The 27,674-nt window shown below is 37.9% G+C and overlaps 1 protein-coding gene across 1 annotated transcript in view; it reads left to right on the forward strand.

Moving 5' to 3' along the window:
• Positions 1-25,418, forward strand: part of Gspt1 (G1 to S phase transition 1) — a 43,838-nt gene extending 18,420 nt beyond the window's left edge. The window contains exons 6-15 of the mRNA XM_055597727.1: positions 5,844-5,921; positions 7,108-7,288; positions 8,805-8,959; positions 9,125-9,265; positions 12,091-12,184; positions 13,242-13,322; positions 17,358-17,531; positions 18,573-18,662; positions 18,963-19,131; positions 20,918-25,418. Coding sequence (XP_055453702.1) covers positions 5,844-5,921; positions 7,108-7,288; positions 8,805-8,959; positions 9,125-9,265; positions 12,091-12,184; positions 13,242-13,322; positions 17,358-17,531; positions 18,573-18,662; positions 18,963-19,131; positions 20,918-20,970 — 1,216 coding nt within the window. The 3' untranslated portion in view covers positions 20,971-25,418. The remainder of the gene's footprint in view (positions 1-5,843; positions 5,922-7,107; positions 7,289-8,804; positions 8,960-9,124; positions 9,266-12,090; positions 12,185-13,241; positions 13,323-17,357; positions 17,532-18,572; positions 18,663-18,962; positions 19,132-20,917) is intronic.
• Positions 25,419-27,674: the final 2,256 nt, after the last annotated feature.

A 27,674-nucleotide genomic window follows, 5' to 3' on the forward strand; every position in this document is an offset into this window, starting at 1 on the left:
CTATCCTTAAGAAACAAAACAACCAGGGCTACATACAGAGAAACCCTGTCTTAAAACAAACAGACAAACAAAATACGGTGTGTATGTGTGTGTTGGTGGTATTTACATATGAATACTGGTGCACATATATGCCCATACATGCAGAGGCAATTGGAGGACATCATGTGGCTTCCTCTTGCTGTCTGCTTTATTGCATTGGAATGGGTCTCTTACTGAACTGGAGGCTCTTGGCTTTGAGTTGACTGGCTGAGGCTTTTGGGATCTGCTTATCTCTATCCTATCCACCCTTACCCCCAGTGCCTAAGTTACAGTCATAGGAAGCCATGTCCAGCTGTTTGTTTTTGTTTTGAGACTGTTCACCATGACACCCACCTCCATGCCCAGCTTTTTATCTGGATGCTAGGGATTTGAACTTGTTCCTCATGCTTGCTGAGCAAGAGCTTTTACTGACAAAGTGATTGTCCCATTTTCCTCTCTTAAGAAATCTTTTTCTTTCCTTTTTCAATTTTTTTTTTTTTTTTTTTTTTTTTTTATGTTCATTGGTGTTTTGCCTGTCTATATGTCTGTGTGAGGGTATCAGATTCCCTGTCTGGAGTTACAGACAGTTGTGACTTCCCATGTGGGTGCTGGGAATTGAGCCTAGGTCCTCTGGAAGAATAGCCAGTGCTCTTAACCACTGAACCTTTAATTAATCCCAGCACTTAGAAGGCAAAAGCAGGTGGATATCTATATGTTCAAGGCCAGCTTTACCTACGAAGAGTTCCAGGCTAGCCAGTGATACATAATGAGAACTTGTCTCCAAAACACCAACAAATTTTTAAAGATTTTTTTATGTGTATGCATATATGTATGTGCGAGAGAGAATGTATATATGTGCATCCATGCACGTAGGTGGGTGTGGAAGGTCTAAAGAGTTTGCTAAATCCCCTTGGTATGAGAATTACAGGTGTCTGATGTGGGTGCTGGGAATAGAACTGGGCCTTCAGTGCTCTTAATCACTGAGGCTTTTTTCCAGCTTATGAAAAAGACTATATTTTATTTTAATATATAACTATATAAATATCATTTAATTATTTTAAAATAATTATACTTAAGATATGAATATATATAAATAATGTGTTTTAGATATAACATACTGTTATAAAGTTATATGAAAGATAAGAAAGCCTTAGTTAATATACAGATGGCTCCTGGCATTAACTAGAAATCATACTAACTTTGATCTTTTCTGGGTGGTTTGATCTTCCTTTTGATGCCGGCAGTGACAGTGAACAATAGCTTCCAGTTACTGAATCACTATAATCACCAAGCTAAACAGTCCTCTACAGTGTATTGATGCTAGTGTCAGCTAGATAGGGGGGTTTGTGTGTATGTGTGTGTTTATGTGCCCTTTTGTGTCTGTAAATGAGATTGTTTTACACTGTGATATTAAGTGGGCTTTTCTGTCACTTGATTTTGCCTGACAGTAAGTTAATATAAGTGATCTGAATTTTTTTAAGGGAGGTTAGACTAAGCAATGATGTTAGGTAGTTTAGGTGTTTTATTTATATTTTATATTGGAGGAAGCATATTTCCCAGGCTGGCCTTAACAAGTATACAGTCTTAGATTACCCAGAACTCCTGAACTTTCTGGCTCTATCTCATAAATGCCCAGATAAAATTGCTTTGTTTTTGGGGGACAGGGTCTCACTGTGTAGGCCTTGAGCTTGTCGTCTTGTTTTTGCCTCCTAAGTGTAGGGATTAAATACCACCATATCTGGCTAAAAGGTACTTTGACTGGTAGTGAAGTAAGAGAAGAGAGAATCCATGGCAAGTTGAGAAGCATCTGTAATTTAATGAAAGCTAGCATTCTGGGTTGGATAAGATATATTATTATGTGTATTAATGTTTTTATATATGTATTGCACAGTGTACATTCCTTGTGTCCACTGAGGCCAGAAGAGGGAATCTTGTCAACCAGACACTGGTGGGGCATGCCTTTAATCCCAGCTCTTGGGGCAGAAGTATGCAGATCTCTGTGAGTTCAAGGCCAGCCTGGTCTACAGAGAGTTCTAGGACAGCCAGGCTGCACAAGAGAAACCTGTGTTTGTGTGTTTTGGAGGGTAGGAGGGTTATATATCACCTGGAAATAGTTAAAAAGTTTATGAGCTACTATGTGGGTACCTGGAAATGAGCCCAGGTCCTGTGCAAGAGCAACAATCACTGTGTTTTGTTTTTTCCTGGTCTTTCGAGACAGGGTTTCTCTGTGTAGCCTTGGCTGTCCTGGACTCACTTTGTAGACCAGGGTGGTCTCGTACTCAGAGAGATCTGCATGCCTCTGCCCCCTGAGTGCTGGGATTACGGCTGTGTGGCACCTGCCAGGCTGCTTTGGGTTTTCTAAGCCAGGATCTGAGTATACTAAACGAGCTCTGCTCCAGAGCTACATTCTGAAATCAAAAGTTCGATTTTGACTCATGAGTGAGCTATTCTTTGCTTCTGAAATTTATGTGGATTTCATCAAAGGCAAGTAGTCTATCATTCTAAGTTGTTTTTTTGTTTGTTTGTTTTTTTAATTGAAGAGGGAAAGAGGTGTGCATGTATGTTAGTCTACACATGCGTTTGCATACATAAGGTCGAAGATTGGTATAGCTTATTTATTGTGGCAAGATCTCAGTCAACCCAGAGCTCCCTGATTTGGCTAATCTCACTAGTCATCTTACTTCAGGATTCTCTCTCTTTGCCTTTGGGTCTGGAATAACAGGCAGGGCAGACCTACTGCTCTGACCTGACACTTACATGGATTCTGGGGATCTAAACTTCAGTTCATACATTTGTGTGACAAGTGGTATAAACACTGAACCAATATTATTCTGTACAAGCCACCTACTTGGAAAGACACTGAAAGACCTGTAGTAATGCATTTTGGTATTGACAGTTTCTTAAAAATCTTTCTGCATGTGTGTATGTTGATATATGTGCATTTGTGAGAGGAGCACATGCCGTGGTGTATATATGAAGGAGAAAGGAAATAACTGTTTCACCTTCCACCTTGTTTGAGAAAGGGTCTCTTATTTGTTGCTGTGTATGTTAGGCTAGCTGTCCTTACACCCCACTCGCGGCTTCCCATCTGTCTGTAAATGGACTAGGATTACAAAGTGCTGCCATGTCTGGATTCTAGGGATCTGAACTAGGGTTGTTAGGACTTATAGAGTAAACCCTACCCACTGACCTACCTTCCCAGTTGATACATCTTTGTAATTAATTAAAAGGTCTTAGGGCTGGAGAGATGGCTCAGAGGTTAAGAACACTGGATGCTCTTCCAGATGTCCTAAGTTCCACATGGTGGCTTACAACTATCTATAATGAGATCTGGTGCCCTCTTCTGGCCTGCAGGCAGAAAGAACACTGTATACATAATAAATCTTTGATTTAAAAAAAAAAAAAAGGTCCTAAAATTGTAATTCCTTCTCAGAATTTAGACGAGGGCATGCTCTTGTATTGCATAAATGAGTAGTCCTAAGTGGTAATCCTGTTGTTGTTGATTTCTGAAAATTTCCTTAAAGGAGACCTCTTTAGTTAGCTAATAACATTCTGTGGATGCTAGTGTTATTTCATGGTATTTGAGATAGTATGGATTTTGTTGATGGACTATAGTTGGGGTGGCACTTTTTCTTTTTTGTATTCATACTGTGAAGAACATATTGTAGGTGATTATGTGGATCTTATTTGGAATGAGAGTGATGGGGGCTTTGATTTGGATTGAATAAAAGCTACCATGCATTACTAGTGAGCTATTTAAACAAGATAGTCTTACACTGACAAAAGCTTTTTTAAAACTATAATCTCTCTTTGATAAGTCATACTTGACAGGACTTTATTGCCTCTACATTAGAACTTATATACATACATATAATATAGAATGGTTTTTAAGATATATTAAAGGATCTTTAATACAAAAATTTTTAGTCTTACATGTTCACATGCATATGTGTATGTATGTGTTGGCCTTACAGAAAGATTGCAATACAAAGTTCCTATAGTCACTTTATTCAGTTTACCCTAGTGTGAAAGTCATACACAAACTATGGTCCGGTAATCTAAATTGGAAAACGAGGGCTGGGATGTAAGTATCAAGAGTACTAACTCACCAACCATGCAGAAGGTCTTGGATTCACCCCTTAGCACTGTTAAAAAATATTTCAGGGGCAGAAAGCTTCAACTGTTGATTGTTGGTTCATTGATTGTTTGGCTTGCCTACCTCCCTGTAGGATGCAACCACACCTGTTTGAAGATCATTTATAAAATTAAACAACAGATCTTAATTGAAATTCACCAGTTCTTCCATACGGTTTTTGTTTTGTTTAGAGACAGGGTTTTTCTGTGTAGCCTTGGCTGCCCTAGACTCACTTTGTAAACCAGGCTGGCCTGGAACTCACAGAGAACAGCCTGCCTCTGCCTCGCCAAGTTCTGGGATGACAGGTGTGGGCTCGGCTTTCGTTGTTACTTTTTATGTTCTTGAATTGTAACATGGTGGTGTTATATTGCCATAGCCCTCAATCTGTAACATTTCCAGTTTTCCTTTTATAAGCTTAGTAATCTTTTTAAATTTTTTTAAATTAATTACATCTATGTGTATATGTGCCTGCTTGTATTATGTGTGCGCATGTGCCTGAGCAGGCTAGAAGAGAGTGTTGAATTTCCTGGAATGTAGTTACAGGCATTTGTGAGCTCCCATGTTGGTAACGGGGCCGAAACCCAGGTCCTCTACAAGAGGACAAGTTCTCTTAACTGCTGAGCCATCTCTCCAGTCCCACCTCCCTTTTTAAAAAGTGTATGTGTGTGTTAGTACAAGTAGACCAGGAGACCAGGAAAGAGTGTTGGCTCTCCTGGAGTTGGAGTTACAGGTAGTTGTGAGCTGCCTTATGAGAGTCTTGGGAACTGAACTAAAGTCTTCTGAAGAACAGCAAAACCTTTTAACTGCTGAGCCATCTCTCCAGCCACTGACCTTAGTAATTTAAAGAATCTTAACTGTTTGTTTAAATAATGTTTTACAGTTTGGATATAACTGATACTTTTTCTGTATTAAGAACTCCACAAAACTGGGCGTGCTGTACATGCCTGTAATCCCAGCAGGCAGGTGGATGTCTGAGTTTGAGGCCAGCCTGGTCTACAAAGGGAGTCTAGGACAACCAAGGCTACACAGAGAAATTCTGTCTTGTAAAACCAAAAAAGAAAAAGAATATCACAAAACTTGGTCAGTTGGCAGCACATGCTGAATTGGAGGTCAGCCCTACAAAGCAAGTTGCAGGACAGACAGGCAGGGCTACAACAGAGAAACCCTGTCTCAGAAAAACAAACAAACAAACTAACAAACACAGAAGACATACTATAGTTTGTGTTCTATGGGTATTGTGCTATCAACAATGTTTTACATATTTAATGTGTTTTACAAAGTACTGACAGTGAACTCAGGATACCTTGGTAAAGTGTCAAATAACAGTTTTCACTATGAAGTACTTTTCCTTTTATCTAATAATTTGAAATGATACCTTTTTATATTTAAACTAGTTCTATGAATGGTACATTTACTTTTGATTAGTGAGATAGCTTAGTGGACAAAGGTCACCAAAGCTAACCACCTGAACTCAATCTCTGGGACCCACGTGGTAGAAGAGACTGACTACTGCAGATTGTCCTCTGCCTTCCCCAAGTCCACTGTGCTTATGCATACAAATAAACAAATGCAATTCGATTGTGAACAGCTGTTTTCTATAGTTCAGACTCCCGAACTTTAACATGTTCCTTACTTTACTCGGTCATTAAGTATGCACTTTTTTTTTTTTCTGTCTTTAACCGTTTTTCAGGTATTTGACTGGAATGGTCGACAAAAGGACACTTGAGAAATATGAACGAGAAGCTAAAGAAAAAAACAGAGAAACTTGGTATAGTAAACTTTCATGGTGCTATGAACTACTTTTGAGGAAACATGGTACCCTTAATGTTTTTGTAGTCTATTCAAATACATATTTTCAGCCCAGGAGTTTGAGGCAACAAAGTGAGGTCCTATCTCAATAAAATGATTTAAAACAAAATTTTGCTGTCTAAAATACTGTATAATAAACGCAAAATTTTCTTTTTCTCACATCATACATAGCAACCTGTTTCTGATGGTTTACTAGCATATTCAAAGGAAATTTGGGAGTCAAAGAATTGTTTAAGAAATTATGAGCCATCCATTTAATTGAGTAATTGTGTAACCATTAAAAGATTATAGTTCTGGCATTCAGGTGTACATGCACACAGAATACTATAAATAATTTAAAGGAAAAGATTATAGTTATATTGTTAGCTAGTGGAGGTGCAGACTTTTAATCCTATCCCTTGAGAGGCAGAGGCAGGCAGATCAATGTGTGTTCCAGTACACCCAGGGCTACACAGAGAAACCCTGTCTCAACAAAGGGGCCAAAAGATGCTATTTATAAAATTTATAAGCAGGAGTAGAACTTAATGTTGCAGTGGCATTTCGAATGAAAAGAAATATAATTTTACATAAGATATGTATCATATAAATAAGTACTAAAAGGAAAAAAGAAGTAGAATTATTGATAGTCATTAGCTTTCAGTGATAAGAGAAAAGATATTAGTGTATGTGCACATGTGTGCCTACATGTGCTTTCGTGCATGCATACTTGCATGTATGTAAGTAACCTTATTTTGATTTTTTTAAAGATTTATTGATTATTATGTATACAGTGTTCTGCTTGCATGTCAGAAGAGGGCACCAGATCTCATTATAGATGGCTGTGAGCCACCATGCAGCTGCTGGGACTTGAACTCAGGACCCCTGGAAGAGCAGCCAATGCTCTTAACCACTGAGCCAGCTCTCCAGCCCCTTTTATTTTGATTTTTAAACTTTACATATCTGGAAGTATAGGTGAGTAGTAGAGTAAATGCCTAGCTGAGGGAAAAGCTTGGGTTCAATCCCTTGTGAGAAAAGTTCACAACTCTTTTATAATAGTGGACATGAAACTGGATGTTACGTTTAATTACATGTTTAATGGAATATTTTAAAGATAATATATATATATATATATATATATTTTTTTTTTTTTTTTAAAATCCTTCCAGGTACTTGTCTTGGGCCTTAGACACAAATCAGGAAGAGCGAGACAAGGGTAAAACAGTAGAAGTTGGTCGTGCTTATTTTGAAACAGAAAAGAAGCATTTTACAATTCTAGATGCTCCTGGCCATAAGAGTTTTGTCCCAAATATGATTGGTGGTGCCTCTCAAGCTGACTTGGCTGTACTGGTAAGAAAGACATTTTTGTTACGTGCATATTTATTAATAGCCCAAGGTGTATCTTTTCTTTTTTATAGGAAAGGCTTGAACCCATGGCCTTTGCATATTGCTATGCAAGTTCTCTATCACTGATTTGTGAAACAGGCTCTGTAACTTCAGGTGTCCTGGTCAGAAATCTGCTTGCCTCTAACTTCAGTTGTACTCCACATGCCTGCCTTTAATATTCTAATTCACTTTTTAAAAGTTGTAGTGAAGCTGTTCGCAGTGGCATATCCCCATAATCCCAGCACTCAGGGAGGCAGAGGCAGGTGGATCTCTGTGAATTTTAGGCCAGCCTGGTCTACAAAGCAAGTCCAGGACAGCCAAGGCTGCACAGAGAAACCCTGTCTGGAAAAACAAAAAACCAACAAAAAAGTTGTAGTGTATCACATAGTCACAATACTAATTCTTGTCACTCTTCTCTGCCCATGAGCTCTTCACAATTCACAGATACATTAAAATTTTTCTTGTTGCTATTATCTGTATGTCTTAATGTAGTCATTTTGTTGTTGTTGTTGTTTGTTTTAATTCTAATCCCAAAGAGATTGAAATTAATTTCTTGTTTCTAGTTTCCTCCTTTCCCTTCTTGTTTGGTACTACATGCTGTCCTCAAATTCATTATCCTCTTGCTTTAGAGTCCCAAATGCTAGGATTACAAGTATGTTCAGCATATACTCTTAAAATTTTTGTTTTGTTTGTAGTATTAGGGATTAAACCCAGTAGAGGCTGAGGTGGCTTAGTGGTTAACATCACATATTGCTCTTGCAGAAGACCTGTGTTTGATTCTCATCTTTCTTGTCCAGTGGCTCATAATTGCCTGTAACTCAAGATCCAAGTGTATCTGGTACTTCTGGCCTTAGCAGGGACCCATATGTAGAGAGACACAGATTCTCTCTCTCTTTCTCTCTCTCTCTCTCTCTCTCTGCATGTGTGTGTGTATGTATATTGCTCGTATAGATATACACATATATAGATATGTGTATATGAATATCTAAACACACATTTTATCACATCCTTTCCCTGAAAAGATGTTTGAACTATATGTAAAGAGCTAGAAAAACATTTATGTTTGTTTTAATACTTGGCCCAGCACACAGAAATAACTCTACTAATGAGCCATACCTACTCAACTCCAAACCCTCAAATCTTCTGGGTTTTTTGAGACAGAGTTTCTCTGTGTAGCCCTGGCTTTCCTGAAACTTACACTATGGACCAGGCTGCCCTCTAACCCTGTCTACCTCTGCCTCCTGAGTGCTGGGATTAAAGGTGTGCACCACTACCAACAGACTTCAAACCCTCAAATCTTTAAGCAATTCAGACATGTCCAATGTAAAACACGTGCTCCCATCTCCTTGGAAAGCCTTCTTACAGATGTTACAGTTTGGAGTTTTTGCTGGTGAAGGTTGGGGGCGGGTAGTACAGGGACAGGCAACAGGACAGATGGACTCGTGAATGTTGAAGATAAGTTACTTGATTTCTTGAATAGGTTATATCAGCCAGGAAAGGAGAGTTTGAAACCGGATTTGAAAAAGGAGGACAGACAAGAGAGCATGCAATGTTGGCAAAGACAGCAGGTGTCAAACATTTAATTGTGCTAATTAATAAGATGGATGATCCAACAGTGAACTGGAGCAATGAGAGGTAAGCTTAGATGCTTTCCTGGTTTTTTACAGATATGTCAGTGATGTAAAAGGACTTTTTTATTGTTTACATTTTTTCTACCAATTTTTCTGAGCTTTAATTTGTTTACTTATGAAACGAGAGTTCATGTAGTTGGCATAATTGAGTTTTTCTAAATATTCATAGGTATGAAGAATGTAAAGAAAAACTAGTACCATTTTTGAAAAAAGTTGGCTTCAATCCCAAAAAGGACATTCATTTTATGCCCTGCTCAGGACTGACGGGAGCAAATCTCAAAGAGCAATCAGATTTCTGTCCTTGGTACATGTGAGTAATGTTTTCTTACTTTTTTAAAGGGAGGATGGGCATATCTTAATAGTAATTGGAAAAGATTTGCCTGTAGTCTTGGTGTTAAAAATACTAGGACCTTTGCCTTTTAAAAAATGATGTTGTGGTCCTTTTTATTTTTTTATTATTGTTGTTATTATTTTGGTATGTGTGCTGTGTGTAGTAGGTAGAATGACTGACTAATGAGCCCTGGGATCTGTCTTCTCCTCCCCAGTACTAGTTACAGGTGCATGCACCATCTTTTACATGGGTGCTGGCTTCCAGACTCTCATGTCCTTGTGCTGGCATTACAGGAAGTTAACTCTCTGAGCCATCTCTCCAGGCCTATCGGGTCTTCTTTGAGTCTTATGAATTCTTTATGGGTGCTTTGGCCTATAACTCAAGTCCGTAGGCTTCTTGCCTTACAAGCCTGAGCCCTCCCCCCCCCCCGTTCAGTTTCCCAGTACCACTTAGTCAAACACACAAAAAACCCAAAAAGGTTTCTTATGTATAAGTCCTTACTTGATAAATTATAATTAGCAAGTATTTTTTTTTCCATTCTATATTAAATTTCTTCCCTTTCTTTTATTCCTACTTGTTTGTTTTGGATAGAGTCTAGAGCCCTGCATATACTGAGTGTGTTCTGTATCAGTTGAGCTATTTATACCTCATCTGTTCATTCCTATTTTCCATTGTGCATATGAGTGCAGATTTATGTGTGCTACAATGTCTAGGTGGAGGTCAGAAGACAGCTGGTAGAAGTTACTTCTCTCTCACCTTTCTTGCTTAGTAGGCAGGGCCTCTCATTTCTGCTGCTTCATTTTACGCCAGCTGGCCCACAATCTTTCATGTGATTCTCCCATCTCTGCTTCTCTTCCATCTTCTCTCAGCAGTCCTGGAATTAGGAATGTGAGTCAGCACATCTGTGTTTTGTTTTGTTTTGTTTTTTAAAACATACCTAGTGAGATGGCTCAGCATATTATAGTGCCTGCTGCCAACCCTGGTGAGTTCACTCCCTGAAACTGTCTTTTTGTTTAAAAATATTTTTATTTGTTTATACACTGTTCTGCCTGCATGTCAGAAGAGGGCACCAGATCTCATTATTGATGGCTGTGAGCTACCATGTAGTCACCGGGAATTGAACTCAGGACCTCTGGAAGAGCAACCTGTGCTCTTAACCTCTGAGCCATTTCTCCAGCCCCTTCCCTGAAACTTTCATGCTAGAAAGAGAAAACAAATTTCTGCAAGTTGTTTTCTATGTACCAGGGCACCAGGGCACCATGGCACATACTCATGAGTGAGTGAATACATTGGCTGATCCAAGGTCAAAGATTTAGCCCCGCAGAAGAGGATGAGGCAATCTAGTTTCTAAAGTAATTAAGTAATTGTTAAGATTTTAGGTTTTCAGGGCTGGAGAAAAGGCTCATTTGTTAAGAGCACTTGTTGCTCTTACAGAGGACCTGGAAGTTGGTTACCAGCTCCCACATGGCAGCTCACAACCATGTGTAATTTCAAATCTAAGGGAGCTGATGCCCTTTTTTTTAAACTCCTGTGAGAGTAGGTATGCACGTGATGCACATACATTATACAGACAAAACACGTAGCAAACATGAGATAAAAATATAAACATACCCAGCACTCTGGAGGCAGAGGACAACTGGGCTACAACCGAGAAACCCTGTCTCAAAAAAAAAAAAAAAAAAAAAAAAAAAAAACAGTAAATGAACACAAATCTAAATACTAAAAAAAAACTTTTATTTTTAATATTTAGCTTTCAGGTCATTCCTGTGTAAGGTTTATGGCCTTTCGTTTTTGTGTAAGGTTATTGTCTTTACCTAGCTAGGTCCATTTTGCTTTGGTATCCAATTATGGAATAATTTCTGTGTTGTCTTACCACCCTCATTAGAAATGAAATGGCCATAAATGTTGAGGGTTTTTTATTTTTATCCCTCAGTTCTCTTCTGTTCAGCTCTAAGACTATTGTATCTTCGCTGTAGAGCTTTAAAATTGCCCTCTTTGTCTCTTGAACATCCATATATATGTTAGGATCAGCTTGTCATTACTACAAAACAGACAGTCTTGACAGACAGTGTTGCCTCACAGTCAAAGTAAAGGGGAACCGTGCACAGTGACGCATTCCTTTGATCCTAGCACTTGGCTGTCCTGTACTTGCTTTGTAGACCAGGCTGGCCTCGAACTTACAGCAATACACCTGCCCCTACCTCCCTGAGTGCTGGGATTACAGGCACATGCCACCACACCCAGCTACAAAACATTTTTTCTAATCAACATAAAGTTATAGGGAAACTGGGCCAGCATGGCTCAGTGGGTCAAGGTCCTTGGTTGCTACCAAACCATTGCTTTAGTTCTTCCCCAGGGCTCGGACCATTAAAGGAGAATACCGATTCCTGTAAACTGTCCTGTGACCCCATATGAACAAGCTCACACACAAACACATCCAGATAAGCTTTGTGTGTTTGTAGTTTTCTGTTTTGTTGTGTTCTGTTTTCAGACAGGAATCTTACTATGTAGCCCAAGTTAGCCTTGAATTTATTAAGCTCTCATCTAAACCTCCCAAGTCCTAGGATTACAGGGTTGTGTCATCATAACCTAGCCTAGGGAACTTTTAAAAGTAAGATATATTGTTTTTATTTTAATTTTCTGGGGTTTGAGTTTCATGAAATGAAAATATATTAAGTGAAAAAAAATGTGCATAGGAAAATAATGTTATGATTTTCTTGTTGTTTAAATTACAATAGTGTAACTTCTTAGATTTTAGAAGTTATTATGTTAACTTTCTTTAATGGATATTGTTTTGTTCTCAGTGGCTTACCATTTATTCCATATCTGGATAATTTGCCAAACTTCAATAGATCCGTTGATGGACCAATCAGGCTGCCAATTGTCGATAAGTACAAGGTATTACAAATATTAAAGTTACTATATTTCAGGGGAGATGAAATCATCGTGTTTTGAAATGTTTTATCCTTTTGAGTATTTGTTTATGGAAGACCATGATTTACTTAAGCTTTGTATGAATATGTTCAGTGGTTCAGTAAGCTAGTCATTTGTTAGCTGTAATCTTAATACAGTGAAATTTGCTGTTTTGAAAGATTCTTCACATTAAAAGTGTCGATATTAATAAATAGCCTTGCAAGAATAGTGCAGAGTTATAATATTATCTTACATGAGGGCTTATTTTATCAGAGTGCACTTCATTGGGTGTGGTGGTTCATGGACCAATCAGTGCTTTTAATTTCAGCACTTAGGAGGCAGAGACTAGTAGATCTATTAACACAAGGCCAGCCTGATCTACATAGCAAATTCTATGTTAGCCAGGGCTACATAGTGAAACCCTGTCTGCACAAAAACAACTCTGTACATCTCAAACCCCTAAGGAAAAAAAAACTTCATTGGTCTCACTTGGATTTTCAGCTTTATTTCTTAGGTAGTTTGTTTTGCAGTACAGGGGCTTGCACAACTCAGCTTGGGCCTTGTATACGCTAGGCAAGCTGTCTGCCACTGAGCTATATCCTATGCTCTCAGCGTAATCTTTAAACTTTGACGGTAACAATTCCTAGGTGGGTGTCATGGCGTACACTTTAATCCTAATATTTGGGAGACAGGAGCAGGAGGATCTGTGAGCTTGAGACCAGTCTGGTCTACAGAGTAAGTTCCAGGACAGCCAAGTTCTGTTCCACAGAATAAATAAAATAAAATAAAATTCTGTGCTGTTTTCTGCATGAAATTTTGTTTGGAATCTTAGGTGTTTTTTATTATTTAATATACAAATTATGGAGTATTTGTAAACCTTCTCTGTGTTTAAGAAACAATTGTAAACATTCTATTACTTAAGTTAGAGTTTTTTCCTTGATAACTAAATCCCATAGAATTTTACTTTTTATTTACCTGCTATAATCAACAATAAAAGTCTGAAAGTTTTAATTTTTTTTTTTTTTATTCTAAATTTCAATAGGATATGGGGACTGTGGTCCTGGGAAAGCTGGAATCTGGATCTATTTGTAAAGGCCAGCAGCTTGTAATGATGCCAAACAAGGTAAGAGTTTAGTATGTGTTCTTTTAAATTTACTCTTGAAAATATTTGCAGATCCTAAACTTTTAAAAAACTTGGGAATTTCCACTAAAAAAAAAAAAAAAAAAAAAAAACAACTTAAGATTTATAAGTAATAATTATTATATGCTCAGTGTGAAATTTAAGAACATATGGTGGCCAGGCAGTGGTGACACATTTCCTTTAATCCCAGCATTCAGGAGGCAGAGGAAGGTGGATCTCTGAGTTCAAGGCCAGTCTAGTCTACAGAGTTTCAAGACTACACAGAGAAACCTTGTCAAAAGAAGAAAAAAAAAAAAATTCATTAACAACACCAGTCAAGGACCATGCATGCAGAGGACTCAGATGTAGCCAATAGGCAGCTCAGTCTTTATGTGGGTTTCCTAGTAAGGGGAACAGAGGCTGACATGGACTCTGATGCCTGCTCTTTGATATTTCCCCTAGGTGGGGTGGCCTAGCCAGGCCACAGAGGAAGAGGATGCAGGCAGTCCTAATGAGACTTGATAGTCTGGGATCAGATGGTAGGGGAGAAGGGCTTTCCCTCTCTGAGGACTAGGGAAGAAGGGGGATAGATGGAAAAAGGAAGGGTTACTATCAGGATGTAAAGTGAGTAAGTTAAAAAAAAATTAAGTGACAAAGGGTCAGCTGACACTGTTAGAAGGTGCTTCATGAAGGTTTGAAACTGTTAACCTTTCTCATAATCAATAGGGGCCAATAACATAAGGGATTTGGAGTGTTTAAAAGTGCTTTAGTTGACAAAACAAATAAGGAGAGCCATGGAAGAAAATTCAGGTTCAGTCCTGGTGTGTCTGTGTCATTTAGATGCCACAGAATAAAATATGCATGACTATACTTTCATGGATTTTTAAAAAATCTTTTGGGGTTCTTTTTTGTTGTTGTTACTCTTAAACACCTCCTACCCCCAAACTAAGGGCCCTGTCTAAACTGGCACTTGACCATTAACTATATCCCCACCCCCCCCACCCCCCCAAGGATCATTTTGGAATCCATTATTGGAAAAGTTTCTCTGACCCTGACAGTCTGAGCTGTTTGTATAACCATGCTCATAGTAGCACAATTTCACTGTAGCCAAAAGTTTGGTTACACAAAATGTGGCATGTGTATACACTAGAAAAATTGAGCCGTGAACCGATTTAGAATCCTTCCCATTAGCTCAAGACTTTCTTTGTTATGTCTTACACTTAATAAAATTCTCAATACTTTAGAACTAGACAGAGAGCTTTTCCAGAAGATGTGGGTTCCAATCCCAGCACCCATGTCAGAAGGCTCATACCTGTAAAAGATTAAAAATAAAAAATATTCTCACTACTCTTTAAAAAAAGGAAACTATAACATACTCTAACATGAAAGAGCTTAAGATGACATTATGCAAATTGAAAGCCAGTCACAGAAAGTCAAATAATGATTTGTGTTTTATTTTTATGGTACTGGAAGTTTAAACCAGGGCCTTATGCATGCTAAGGAGGCCTTCTACCACTGGGTCACATTCCCAGGCCCACAGATACTGTGTGATTTTATGTGAGATCCCTGGAAATAATGGTGGTTGAAGTGCTTAGAAATGAAGAGGTGGTGTTTTTTGAGTGTGTGTACTGCCACACTGCAACATGAAGAGTTTTGAAGTTTGATTTCTTTGCAGAATTAACTTCATTCATTCATTTATGAACTTATTACTGCCAAGCTTTATGCTTTAAGATAGTAAACATTAGGGACTCAAGTGAGTGAGTGCTTTGCTTGCTGCTCTTGAAGAGTACCCAAGTTTGGTTCTAGCAATTTGGCCAGCCTGCATCTCTACCTGTCTCCAGTTTTAGGAGCTCCATGATGTTTCCTGGACTCTGTAGGCAATTGTACTCATTTGGTATAAATGTATTTTACAATTAAACATTTTAAAGCTGGATGTGGTAGTGCATATCTATAATCTCAGCAACTGGGAGGCAGCGGCAGGAAAATTCAGAGTTCAGGGTCATTCATAATAGGTTATATAAGGGTTTGAGGTCAACTTAGGTAGCTTGTAATCAAATTAAGTCAGGTGTAGTGGCACTTGGGAGGCAGAGGCAAGCTGATCTCTTGAGTTTGAGGCCAGCATGGTCTACAGACTGAGTTCCAGGACTGTATAGAGAAACCCTGTCTCAAAACCAAAAAAAGAAAAACATTAAGTTAAGGGCTGACAAGGTGGCTCAGTAGGTAAAAGGCTTGACCCTTGATACCTAAAACCCACATAAGGTGAGAGGAGAGCAACTACTTCACCAGAATTGTCTTTTGACCTCCTCTTTTCTCCATGCACCCCACACCAGATACACAATTACAAACAAAAATTCTTGTTAGTGGGTTTAAAGGTAGGTTTGATGATTTCTACTTTGAGGTATTATAAAATTATTCTAAGACAAATTGATATTTTTAGTACTTTCTAGCTAAATACTTTTTGCTATCCTCTTGCTTTTAAACAAATAATACATGTAATCCTGTAGTTGCAATGCCTGTATCACTCTCCCCATCCTTACCATGCAGTGCTGTGCCCTGTTGAAACAAAAGAACAAATGGCATTTAGTACGTTAACAATACTGTGCTGACCATTGCAGCACATGACTGTCTAGTTCCTTTCCTACAAGAAAATCCTGCACTCATTAAACTGTATGTTTGAAAAAAGAGATTTACTCATTTTTATTTTGCATATATGAGTACTTTGCCTACATCTGTACATTATGTACACCTGGTGCAGCCAGAAGGGAGCATTGGCTTTCCTGGAACTGGAATTAGAAATAGTTATAAGCCACCAGTTGGGTGCTGGGAATTGAACAGTCCTTTGCAGAGCAGCAAATGCTCTTAACCACTGTGCCATTTCTTCAGCCTAAACAATATGCATTAAAAATTCTGTTGTTAAGATAACTTTCAGAAACACTTATTTCAGGATTGACCTGTTGTAGGGAAATAATTTTTTAAATCTGAAATTTGCATCTAAAGAGGTAAAAATACAATTATTAGATTTGGTATTTGTCTTAGTTTCTTGTGGTTATGGTAAAATACCCTGAGAAAAGCAACTCAAAGGAGGCGCTGGAGAGTGACTCAGCACTTAAAGAGGTACTTGCTTTACCCTTATCAATGGCTCTAATTCCAGCTCCAGGGGACCCTATGCCGCCTTCTGGCCTCAACAGACATTGCATGCATGACACTACACCCAGACAACACACACCTATACATAAACAAAAGTAATTTTCTAAAAGCAAGTCAAGGCAGCTGGAGAGATCGCTCAGTATTAAAGAACACTTGTTGCTCTTGCAGAGGACCTGGGTTCAGTTCCCAGCACTCACATGTGGTTCCCAATAAAACCTAACTCCAGGTCTGAGGGATCTAGTGCTTTTACTTCTGACCTTTGAGGGCACCAGGCGTACATGTGGGACACCTGCAGGCAAAATATTGATGCATAAAGTAAATAATTTGGGGATGTTGAGTGAGGCAACTCAAAGAAAGTAGGCTTTATTTTTGCTCTTAGTTAAAGGATACAGTCCATCTTGGTAGGAGAGTCGAGGCTTCAGAAGGTTGAAGATGCTGATCTCAGTGCATTCAGAGTAAGGAAGATGAGAAGTAAGCAGAACTTTTTATAGTGTAGATACCCAACTCAGGGAATGAGTAAAGGTGGTTCTTCCCATATCAGTTAACTTAAGGTAATTCTGTTCAAGCATACCCAGGGTAATCCCTCAAAGGTATGCCTGGACATGTGCCTCCTACCGATTCCAGATCTTGTCGTTAATTTGAAAAATGAAGTTTGTTCTGTATTCTGTTTAGAACTTGTTAGCATATAATAGTTAAAAATAGCAAGTGTGACCAGTGCAGCTTTGTAGCAAGTAGCAGAGTCTTGCTGACACATACAAGTCCCTGGAATTGATCCCCTTTCTTTTTGACTTGTGAATTTGTACCTTCTTAGCAAATAAGCATTGAGGTCATTTTACGTCCTATAATGCAATGCATATGTCACAAAACCTCCAACTTTGGTTTCTTTTTAAGCACAACGTGGAAGTTCTTGGAATACTGTCTGATGATGTAGAAACGGACTCTGTAGCTCCAGGTGAAAACCTCAAAATCAGACTGAAAGGAATTGAAGAAGAAGAGATTCTACCAGGATTCATCCTTTGTGATCTTAATAATCTTTGTCATTCTGGACGCACATTTGATGCCCAGGTAAACAAGTTTCTTCATTCATCTTCATGGTTGTTAAAACCTCAGTGCTTAGAATGACCTGAATATTTGTGACTTGCCACACAACCAGCATCAGATGAACTCGTGTGTACATCACAACCATAATATCTCACAATTTCAAGATGCTATAAGAATTTACTAGGTAGGTTTTTGTTTGTTTTTTATAAATTCCATTTTATTTTTGGTTTTTAGTAAAATTTAGAAATATCACTTTGTAAAGACAGACAATGATCTATCATCAATAAATGTTTAGTTTAGTTTCTTTGATTTGACTACAGCATAGTTGTCTTCACATCCAGACCCAGTGTGTTTTTAGACTTGGTTCAAACATATTTAACCTGACCTTGGAAGAGTAACAGCAGATGAGTGCTACCATTAACAGAAATCTTTGAGTACTGTTTAACATCAGTGGCTATTACTCTCACAGAGGACCTGGGTTCAGTTCCAAGTTCCTACAGGTTACAACTATCTGTAACTCCAATTCCATGAGATCCGGCACCCTGTTCTGGCCTCCTTAGGCACCAGGCTTGCAGGTGGAACACAACAAACATGCAGGCAAGATACTCATACACATAAAACCAAATCTTAACTCTCCACCCCCTTCCCCCCCCCCCAAAAAAAAAAAGTATGGCTAAAGTTTTTGTTGTTGTTTTTATTTTAACTTCTTTACTGACTGGGCCTTGAGTGTTGAGAAATGGATAAGCTTTAGGAAGATCACATCTAGGTAACTTGTGGAGGCTGATTTGTTACATTAGTTCCATGGGTAATATATAGTGAAGGCTTCTCAGAAAAAGTCTAGTCTGCCTGTTGAACTGAGATCAACCAAGCACTTGCTAGTCTCTAAACAGTGGAATTTTTACAGTTGAGCTGAGGTTGGGCAACTTGAGCTGTCCTGTAAACAAATAACAAGGTATAGCACATTAAAAGAAAGTGATTTCTGTTACTTTTTGGGATGTTATACCTTTAGAACATTGAAGATAAAATTGTGTCAAGAGACGATTTTGTTTTGTTTCAATTTGACAGATAGTGATTATAGAGCACAAGTCCATCATTTGCCCGGGGTATAATGCGGTGCTGCATATTCACACCTGTATCGAGGAAGTTGAAATAACAGTGAGTTTGGTTTTGGGATAACTGGTTTGTTTTTTGTGGTTGTTTTGCTTTTTGTGGGAAAAGGGCGTGTCGTGGTACATGTGTAGAAGTCAGAGCCTGTCTGTCTTTTGGTTTTGTTGTTTTGAGACAGGGTCTCACTTTGTAGCTTAGGCTGGCTTGGAATTCATCCTCCTCCTGCTTGGGCTTTTCAAGTGTTAGGATTACAGGTATTCAGTACCATGTCCAGGTTATGTTTGTCTTTATTCTTAAGTTACTTATGTTTAACATTTAATTTTTTTTCTTATCCTCTTTTTTGGCTAGGCCTTAATCTGCTTGGTAGACAAAAAATCAGGAGAAAAAAGTAAGACTCGGCCCCGTTTTGTGAAACAAGATCAAGTATGCATTGCTCGTTTAAGGACAGCAGGGACCATCTGTCTGGAGACCTTTAAAGACTTCCCTCAGATGGGGCGCTTTACCTTAAGAGATGAGGGTAAGAATTTTTTAATGTTTAGTCATCAGCATTATCCAAGTACTATTCATATTACAGTAGGCTCAGTGGATACTCAGATATAATACCATGTATTAAAGTAATGCTCTGTGTAGACTAATTTTTAATATTTTGTAATTTGCATTTGGAAAGTATATTTACTAAAACATTTATGTAACAATTTCTGTAGTAAATATAAAGTCCACAAAGGATGTGTGGCTTTTTAAATATGAAATTCACATTTTTTTTTTAAAGATTATTTTATATATATATATGGGTGTTCTATCTGCGTGTACACCTGCATGCCAGAAAAGGTGTATTGGGCCCCAGTATAGACGGTTGCGAGCCACCATGTGGTTGCTGGGAATTGAACTCAGGACCTCTGGAAGAGCAGACGGTGCTCTTAAGTTCCAAGCCATCTCTCCAGCCCCACAATTCACATTTTTGCAGCTGCCTATTTCTACCTACCTTTGATTGATGCAGAATAGCTGTAGTTTTCTTCTAACCACCCCAAAATTCCTTGCTATGAAAATGAAATGGTTGTTATGGAACCTTTCTTTATTGGCTAAGTTTACGTGATTTTTTTTTTTTAAATACTTGTTTTTAAGTTGAGATTTCACATAGTCCAAGCTATGTAGTCTATGATCTGATAATCCTGAATTTCTGATCCTCCTGCTTCTACTTTGCAAAGTGCTGGAAATCAAACCCAGCTCTTCATAATGCTGCGTAGCACTCTGCAGGTTGAGTTATCTCCAGAACACCATGTGCTGTTTTGAGACTGGGTTTCATAGTAGAGCCTAGGCTAGCCTCCAGCTCACTGTAGTTCGGCTGCCTTGGTCTTCTGAGTGCTGGGATTGCAAGTGTGAATTCCCATACCTGGCAACTAGAAAACTACATAAAGTTTTGTGTTTAAACAGAAATACAGGTAACCATTTGACATGGTAGTTTTCAATATTGTTAAGCCATAGTAGAGAATATAGTATAAAACTATGAATTTACTTTTTCCCTAAAGTAAAACCTTGTCTAGGTCATGGTTTCACTTCAAATCTTCCAAATTTGTTGATAGTGACATTTATTATACTTTTTGACAGTTTTTTGTTTTTTGTTTTGTTTTGTTTGTTTGTTTTGTAGAGACATTCTTTCTGTAGAATGCCTAGTTAGCCTTTAATTCAAGATCCTAAGTGCTAGCTGGGCAGTGGTGACTTTAAATCTCAGCATTAAGAGGCAGAGGCAGGTGGATCACTATGAGTTCCAGCACGGTCAAGGATACGCAGAGAAGCCCTGTCTCAAAAAAAAAAAAAAAAAAAAGTCTAGCAGCTAGAAGAAAACAAATTAAGAAAACAGGAAGATAACAGCTTTTAGGTTTTTCATGAATCCTGTGTGCTTGTTTGTGCTCATCACTTTAGTCCTTCCAGGCATGCTTCTGGAAGAATGTTTTCACTGAATTACATGCTCTGTCTTTTTAATTGCTTAGGGACAGGTTTAATTTTTAATAGCTATAGAGATGTGATCCTTTTTGTTTTGTGTCATGTAGGAGATTTTTGAAGTTTAGCCATGTTGAATATAACGTGATTCACTAATTTTGATTGAGTAGTTATGCTGCTTCTCAGTAAGACTCACTTAAAATGATGTAACCAGATATAGTGGCTTGGATAAGGAAAGCTAGTAAACCAGGAATTTGCACAATGACAGAATTTTCTTTGGGGTAATGAATCTTAATATATTAACTACTGAAAGGTTTTGTGGGTTTTTTTGTTTGTTTGTTTTTTGTTTTTTATTTCATTTTTAGGTAAGACCATTGCAATTGGAAAAGTTCTGAAACTGGTTCCAGAGAAAGACTAAGCATTTTCTTGATGACCCTGCACAATACTGTGAGGAAAACTGACTGCAAAAGCCTACTTCACACCGCCTTCTCTTATTTTCTGCCCATTGATAAACTTCTTCCCATATTTTGCAAAGAAAATTCACAGCAAAAGTCCACATTATGTCAGCTTTCTCATATTGAGAGCTCTGCTATGCCACTGTTGAATTTTCCCCAAGATTTTGCCCCTCTTTCAAACTTTGCTTCCTTGGACAGATTTGGCAATAGCTTTGTAAGTGATGTGGACATAATTGCCTACAATAATGAAAACCTACAGGAATTTTTTATTTTTCATTTTCCCCTTAGGCATAGTTAGTCTCTTTTTTCCCCAGGCAGATCATTCTGAGTGTGCGAGTGTGTGTGCACATGTTAAAAAGACAACTACCATGTTAATAAAATATTCAATTTGAAACCTTTCGGTATTTGAATTGCTTTTGAATACTGTTTTTTATCTCAATGTAACGTTGTTGCATTAGCTTTTTAACTGCCAAGTAATTGAATACATTTTATTACTTGGATTTTTCTAAACTCCCCCTACTCACTCACTTTAAACGGGGCATTTACAAACACTGCTCAAGTTTGTATTAAAGGAAAGAATTTGTTTGATCCCTTATTTTGATGGTTGATGCATAAACACCTTTATCCAACTGTGGCACTGCTTTACTATAACTAGGTCTATTGGTTATTTTCTGCCAAGTTATACTTTAATGATTTCTTAAAATGCAGTAAGTTCCTTGGAAATTAAAAACAGCATTACTGTCGTCTTTATAAGTAAAGCTTAATGAAACTATACCCCTACAGACAACTCCATTAGCTTGTAACATTAATGGAATTTACAGTAAAAGCATGTTGAGACTGGCGAACGCCCTTTGGTTTTCCTAAGAGCTGCATGCATCTAATATGAAACCCTGTCAGTTCCACATGCCAGTTCCATGGGTTACTCACTCTGTCAGTAACTTTAAAGGGTGGAAGAGCCTCACTGCTTCATGCCAATTCTCAATCCAGTGACTAAATGAACAGTCATCACAAACTGCTCACACCAAAATGAACAGTAACAAATAGAACCAAGCACAGAATAGGTTTTATCTCAATCATTTGAGTTTTCTTAAGCATAGCTGGAATTTACTAATAATGTCTTGGATGAACCACAGTGCAACATTGTAGTGTTGTGGTTTCAGGTTGAAGGGTGATTTTTCTACTACAGCTATCATGGCTGAAATTTTTCATGAGAATGAATGCGAAGTGAGACAGTTTCTAGGTTTGTCAGAGATTGCCTTTGTGTTCAGTGTGTGCTTCCATTTTTGAGATTTGGCCTCTTTTACATTGTGATTCCTAAGATACATTCTAACTATATGTTTAATGATATGGTCCATCCCTGTAATCTTACTCTGCAGAAAAGAAAAGCCTAGCTAACTTGTATTTACCAGTCATAAAACAAAAACACAAGTGTTTTCTTAACAATGAAAAGAATTAGGGAAATGGATCTGTTGTGGTCTTATGGACAGGGCTAAAGTAGTGCCCTACAGCTTGTTTGAACTACACTTATGGCTATTAAAGTGCATGAAATTTAAATTTTACGATGTCTGCAAATATCTGGGCTTTTATTTTTCTGTGACATATGGGAGCTCTAATGAGAATAAAATTGTCTTTTAGTATTTCCATACTAAGAAGGAAAAATATTAGCCGAAGCTTGAGTCTTAATCTTTGAATCTCCAAAATTGTTTCCAAAGGTTTCTCTTTTGGAATTAAACATATTTTTAAGAAAAAGTTATATTTGCTATTAAGACAGTTAACACTATTAAGAATGTTATGTGCTTACTGCAACATTCTTAAGGGAAATGACTTGGCCAGTTCTTTTGAAAGGCTTACCTCTACAAGATAATATAAGGACAAAGGTAATTCTAAAATTTTTTTCCATTTTGGAATTCTATCAACAGGATTAATCAACACCATACATTTTAGGGACGTTGAAGCTTGAAAAACTATTTAGACTGGATGCTTTTTAAAATAGTGGTTATATGAATAAGGAGATAAAATGTCTGAAGTAAATTTGGAATGTGTGCAGATACTGGATTTTTCAAGAGCAATACAGTTTTGTGCTGTCATTCTGCCTTGTGCTAGTGTAAACTTTTTATGTGGTTGACTGCAAAATAGGGTAACTACACATTCTGGATATTAAAGACCTTACGATTTTCAATTATATTAACATAGGCACATTAGCATCATGATTTGGTGTGCCCCATTTTACATTAATGATGCTCATATAACTTTTATGCTGTTATTGAATCTTTTAAGTGAGTTTTAAGAGGTGGCATTTAAAAACATCGTAACTCTTCCTTTTCTTGCTGTGGAACAGGAAACAGCAGATTTTTGTTTATACATAATTTGCTATGCAGTGGGGGGAAATCTATATAAAACCAAACCACAAGAAGTTGGACTGAGTGTATCTTGCCTGAAATTCAATGACAAACTAACTTGTTTGTAAATAATTAAACACATTTTTCTCCTTGTTTTTAATTATTAAAAATCTTGAAACATGGTAATTACATGTTAAAAAAAAAAAAACTTTGTAAACTGAAGTACAAGCTGTTCTCTCTACCAAGGAAATTCATGCTTGTTTGCTGTTCCCGAAAACCACTCAAGCTACTTTTACAGTATGGGACATTAAGAACATTGAAAGTTATTTGGTTGAACAATCCTGGCATCAGTTGAAGTGCTGCAAATATTTTGGCTTATACTTGCAGTCAGATGCAGTTTTACAATTTAAGAATCCATGATGAACGTTTGAAAGAAAAAAAAGTCAGCTTAACTCCCTTGGCCATCTCTGGGAATACTAGTATTCCTCCATGATCTTGGAGGACTGTTTACACGTGGCAGCACTCTAGCACATTTTCTCACTGGCATGGACTGACTGCTGCTTCATGAATGATAACTTCATTGCTTTGGGTAGAGATTTAGGTAATCAAGGGACAAAGCTGTAGTTTTTAATGTTTGTTAGGCAACTTCCAACCTTTAATCCATTTGTGAAAATTCCAGTTACAGTAATATAGCTATGACTGTAGAATGACTAGATGTTATATTCATATTGTTGGCTTATCTTATTAGAATGAACTGTTCAATTAATCCTCTCACAGACCTGTAGTAGAGTAGATAGATAGCACTCAACTGGATTTGGGGGATTATCTCCAAATACTGCATACTTCTTCCAGTTAATTTTTCAATGATTGTAACAAATGGCCTCTAATTAATTATTCATGATCTTGTTTCTTTAGAGATCTTGCCATGGCAGCACCTTGGTAAATTAAGTATAAGTACATATATGCACAACTCATGACTTAATAGGTTTAAATTTAGCAATTGGTTAAATTAGATTTCATAGTATGTGGAATAGAAAGTGTTATTTTCCGGTAGTAATTTAGTCAATTGCATTTGAACCCATTTATTGCCAGAATTCAGATAGGTTAGATTTGATACTTGATGGTTTTGGTTCTGGGATATTCTTAATTTTTAGAAACCTAGAACTTAATGAGTCTTCCCTTCAATAAATATGCTTCTCACATACCTCTAATCCTATGCTTCCTTGAAACAGTAATATGCTAGCCAAGTTGTTTACTAAGGATTAGTATGAGGACATGGAGGCACAGGGCAGGGTGTGTATAGATATTTAAAACTTGTTTTCCAGTGCAAGGGAAAAATAAAAAGGCACTAAGCCTGATTAGGCAGAAAACATGGATTTCCTTAGCAGCCCCAAAACAGTATTGCTTTTTTTTCTGCCTTGTCACACATGCCACTGTGCCCTTTAAATCTTGACCTGGAAAGCTCAGGTTTATGGACTGCACAGGTGAATGGCATTTGTGCTTCCTGAGGCTCCCCTCTGCTAGGCACACTAGGTTAGTGCTTCGGATGTCAGCCTGAGTCCTTGCTACCTCCTTTCCTGCTGTGTGGGGAAGAGAGTGCTGGAGCTGGACGGTGCTCTGGCCCTCCTCAGGTGATGATCCTCGCCTCCATTTCTCCCACATTTGTTAGGTGAAACTGAGGTCTGAGCCTGCAAGTCTGCAATTTAAGGGACATGTTGGGATCTCAGAAGTGTACACACTTCTTAACTAGTTTCTTCAGTTTGTTTTAAAGGAAATGTGGATCTCTCAGGCCAGGATTTAGTGGCTAATTTTTACTGAACTGCTTAATACCTAGAAGCCCATTTTAAAAGAAAAACAAGATTACTGAAAACTGGGTGTTTAGCCTAATTCCAAAGCATGAATGAATGTTCTAGGTAGGAAAGAAACCCTTTTTTTATGATTTGTAGCTACCTACTGTGCCTGACTTGGTGCCTGTGTGAGGATTAAACCCTTAGTCTGCTCTTGCAATTACTCAAATGACTGAAGTTTAAAAATTTTGTTTTGTAACAATAAAAATTGTCATCTTCCCTTTTGATGTGCTTGTCTATTTATAATCACCTTGCTGTATTCTGTGCTACTTTCTCTATAGTATTTTTGTATTGGGTATTAGAAATATCTAACAGACTTGTTGGATGGACCTAACAGGCTGTTACCTCAGAATCAAAAACATGTTTGCTTGGTGTGTGAGGCTTTTGTATGGTTATATGAAGACCTTACAGAACAAAGACAGCCCTCCAGGTTAGAAGAGATCTTTGTTAATAAGTGACATCAGTGTGTGGTTTTATGTGAACAATAGAATTGGAGAAATATTAATGATTCTTCTGTCTAAGCTATGAACCTCTAAAAATTCAGGATTTTTAATAAAGATCAAGAGACCAAATGGCATGTGCCTTTTTTTATTGTGCAAGGGTGAGTAATTTAGCAGATCTAGTATATAAGGTAGTTAACTGAATGACAGTATGTTTCTTTGTACTGATCTTTGGTGAAAGAAAGCTGACACAGGATCTCAGCATGTAGAATAGGCTTGCCTCAAACTTGTGATCTTCCAGCTTCTGCTTCCTAATGACTGGGATTACAGCTGTCCACACCACAGCCTGGCTGTGCATAGTTCATCTCATGAAACATTGAGTCCATGCTTCAGCTGTCCTCATGTGAAAGGTCAGAAATTTGGTCATGAGTCTCATGGTAAACCAGCCTTAGTTTAAAAAGTCTAAGGAAGACTTCTAAAGTAGGGCTCTTATAAATTCTAAATAGGGGCTAGGAGAGATTGTTCACCAATTAAGAGCACTTTAATCGATCCGGAGCCACAGTGCTCACAACTGCCTCTAACTCCAGCTCCAGGGGATTTGACACCCAAAGGCATGTGGGATACACACACAAAAACTATTACAAAGTTCTAAAGAAACAATGGGACATTTCCCAGCAGTTATTACATTTTTGTTGTTTTTGTTTGGGGGACAGAGTCTCACTATGTATACATAACTGGAATGGAACTACAGAGATCAGGCTGGCCTTGAAATCAGAGATTTGTCTGGTTCAGTTTCCCAAGTGATGGGACTTTTTGTTTGTTTTAATTAAAAAGACTGTCAGATGGTAGCACAGGCAGATCGCTGTGAGTTCGAGTCCAGCCTGGTCTACAAAGTAAGTTCAGGACAGCCAAGGCTACACAGAGAAACCCTGTCTTGAAAAAAACAAAACAAAAAAAAAAAAACCTGCTGTCCTGCCTGGCCTTGAACTTTAAATCCTACTGCCTCCACTTCCTAAATGCTGGTATTACAGGCATACCACTATGGTATTTAAAGGATCAAACTCTACATGCTAAAATACTCTGCCAACTAAGATGTATCTTTTTCCCCACCCTGTGATTTTCTATTAAATAAGGAGGCTTCCAGCTCTTATCAGTACATAAAATTGATTCCTGGTTAGCAATTCTCTTCATTTAATTAAATTTTGTCATTGAGCCCCACATGGGTACTGTATGTAGTAGACACCAAGCCTAACCTTTGAGAGTTTTGTAGCAAGTGGCAAATGGAACCTGTTTAGACAAGTTTTAAGCAAAAAAAAAAAAAATAGCACCAGTTGTCTCAGGCACAGTTTATATTTTTTTAAATGTATGCAGGGTTTTGCCTACATGTATGCCTATAGGCCAGAAAAGGGCACCAGACCTCATTATAGATGGTTATGAGCCACCATGTGGTTGCTGGAAATTGACCTCTGGAAGAGCAGACAGTGCTCTGAACCTCTGAGCCAGCTCTTCAGCTCTCCAGCCCACAGGCAGTTTTATAGTAAAATAAAGGATTGTGGATCCTTCAAATTAGAACAAATTCTGACCAAACAATAAGTTAATTTAAAAAATTTTTGGACCTTAAAAAAAATGTCAGTTTAGCATGTTTAGTTATGTGAAAAAAAAACCAACAAAGTTTTTATTTGCCCTCCAGATTTTAATCCTTTGTGACTATTTTAATGATACATGAAGAATTTTACAAGTTGCACTGATATCTTTTGTTTCCTTGCATTCAGTCTGTAGAATTCAACATGCCAACCTTAAATATGGAGAACTTATGATGATTGTGGATATAGTTTTTCAGATTCTGGTGACTGCATTCATATCCATAAAGTACTCTTGTTTTCTACCAGAACCTGAAACAAAATATCCTACCGGTGCAGTGTGATCCCAGCACTGTGGGAGGCTGAGGTAGGTGGAGCTCTGTGAGTTCAAGCCTGGTCTACAAAGTGAGTCCAGGACAACCAAGGCTACATAGAGAAACTCTGTCTTGAACCAACCAACA

The sequence above is a fragment of the Psammomys obesus genome, unplaced genomic scaffold (genome assembly GCF_907164565.1).
Source record: "Psammomys obesus unplaced genomic scaffold, mPsaObe1.curated_primary_1811, whole genome shotgun sequence".
NCBI lineage: Eukaryota > Metazoa > Chordata > Mammalia > Rodentia > Muridae > Psammomys > Psammomys obesus.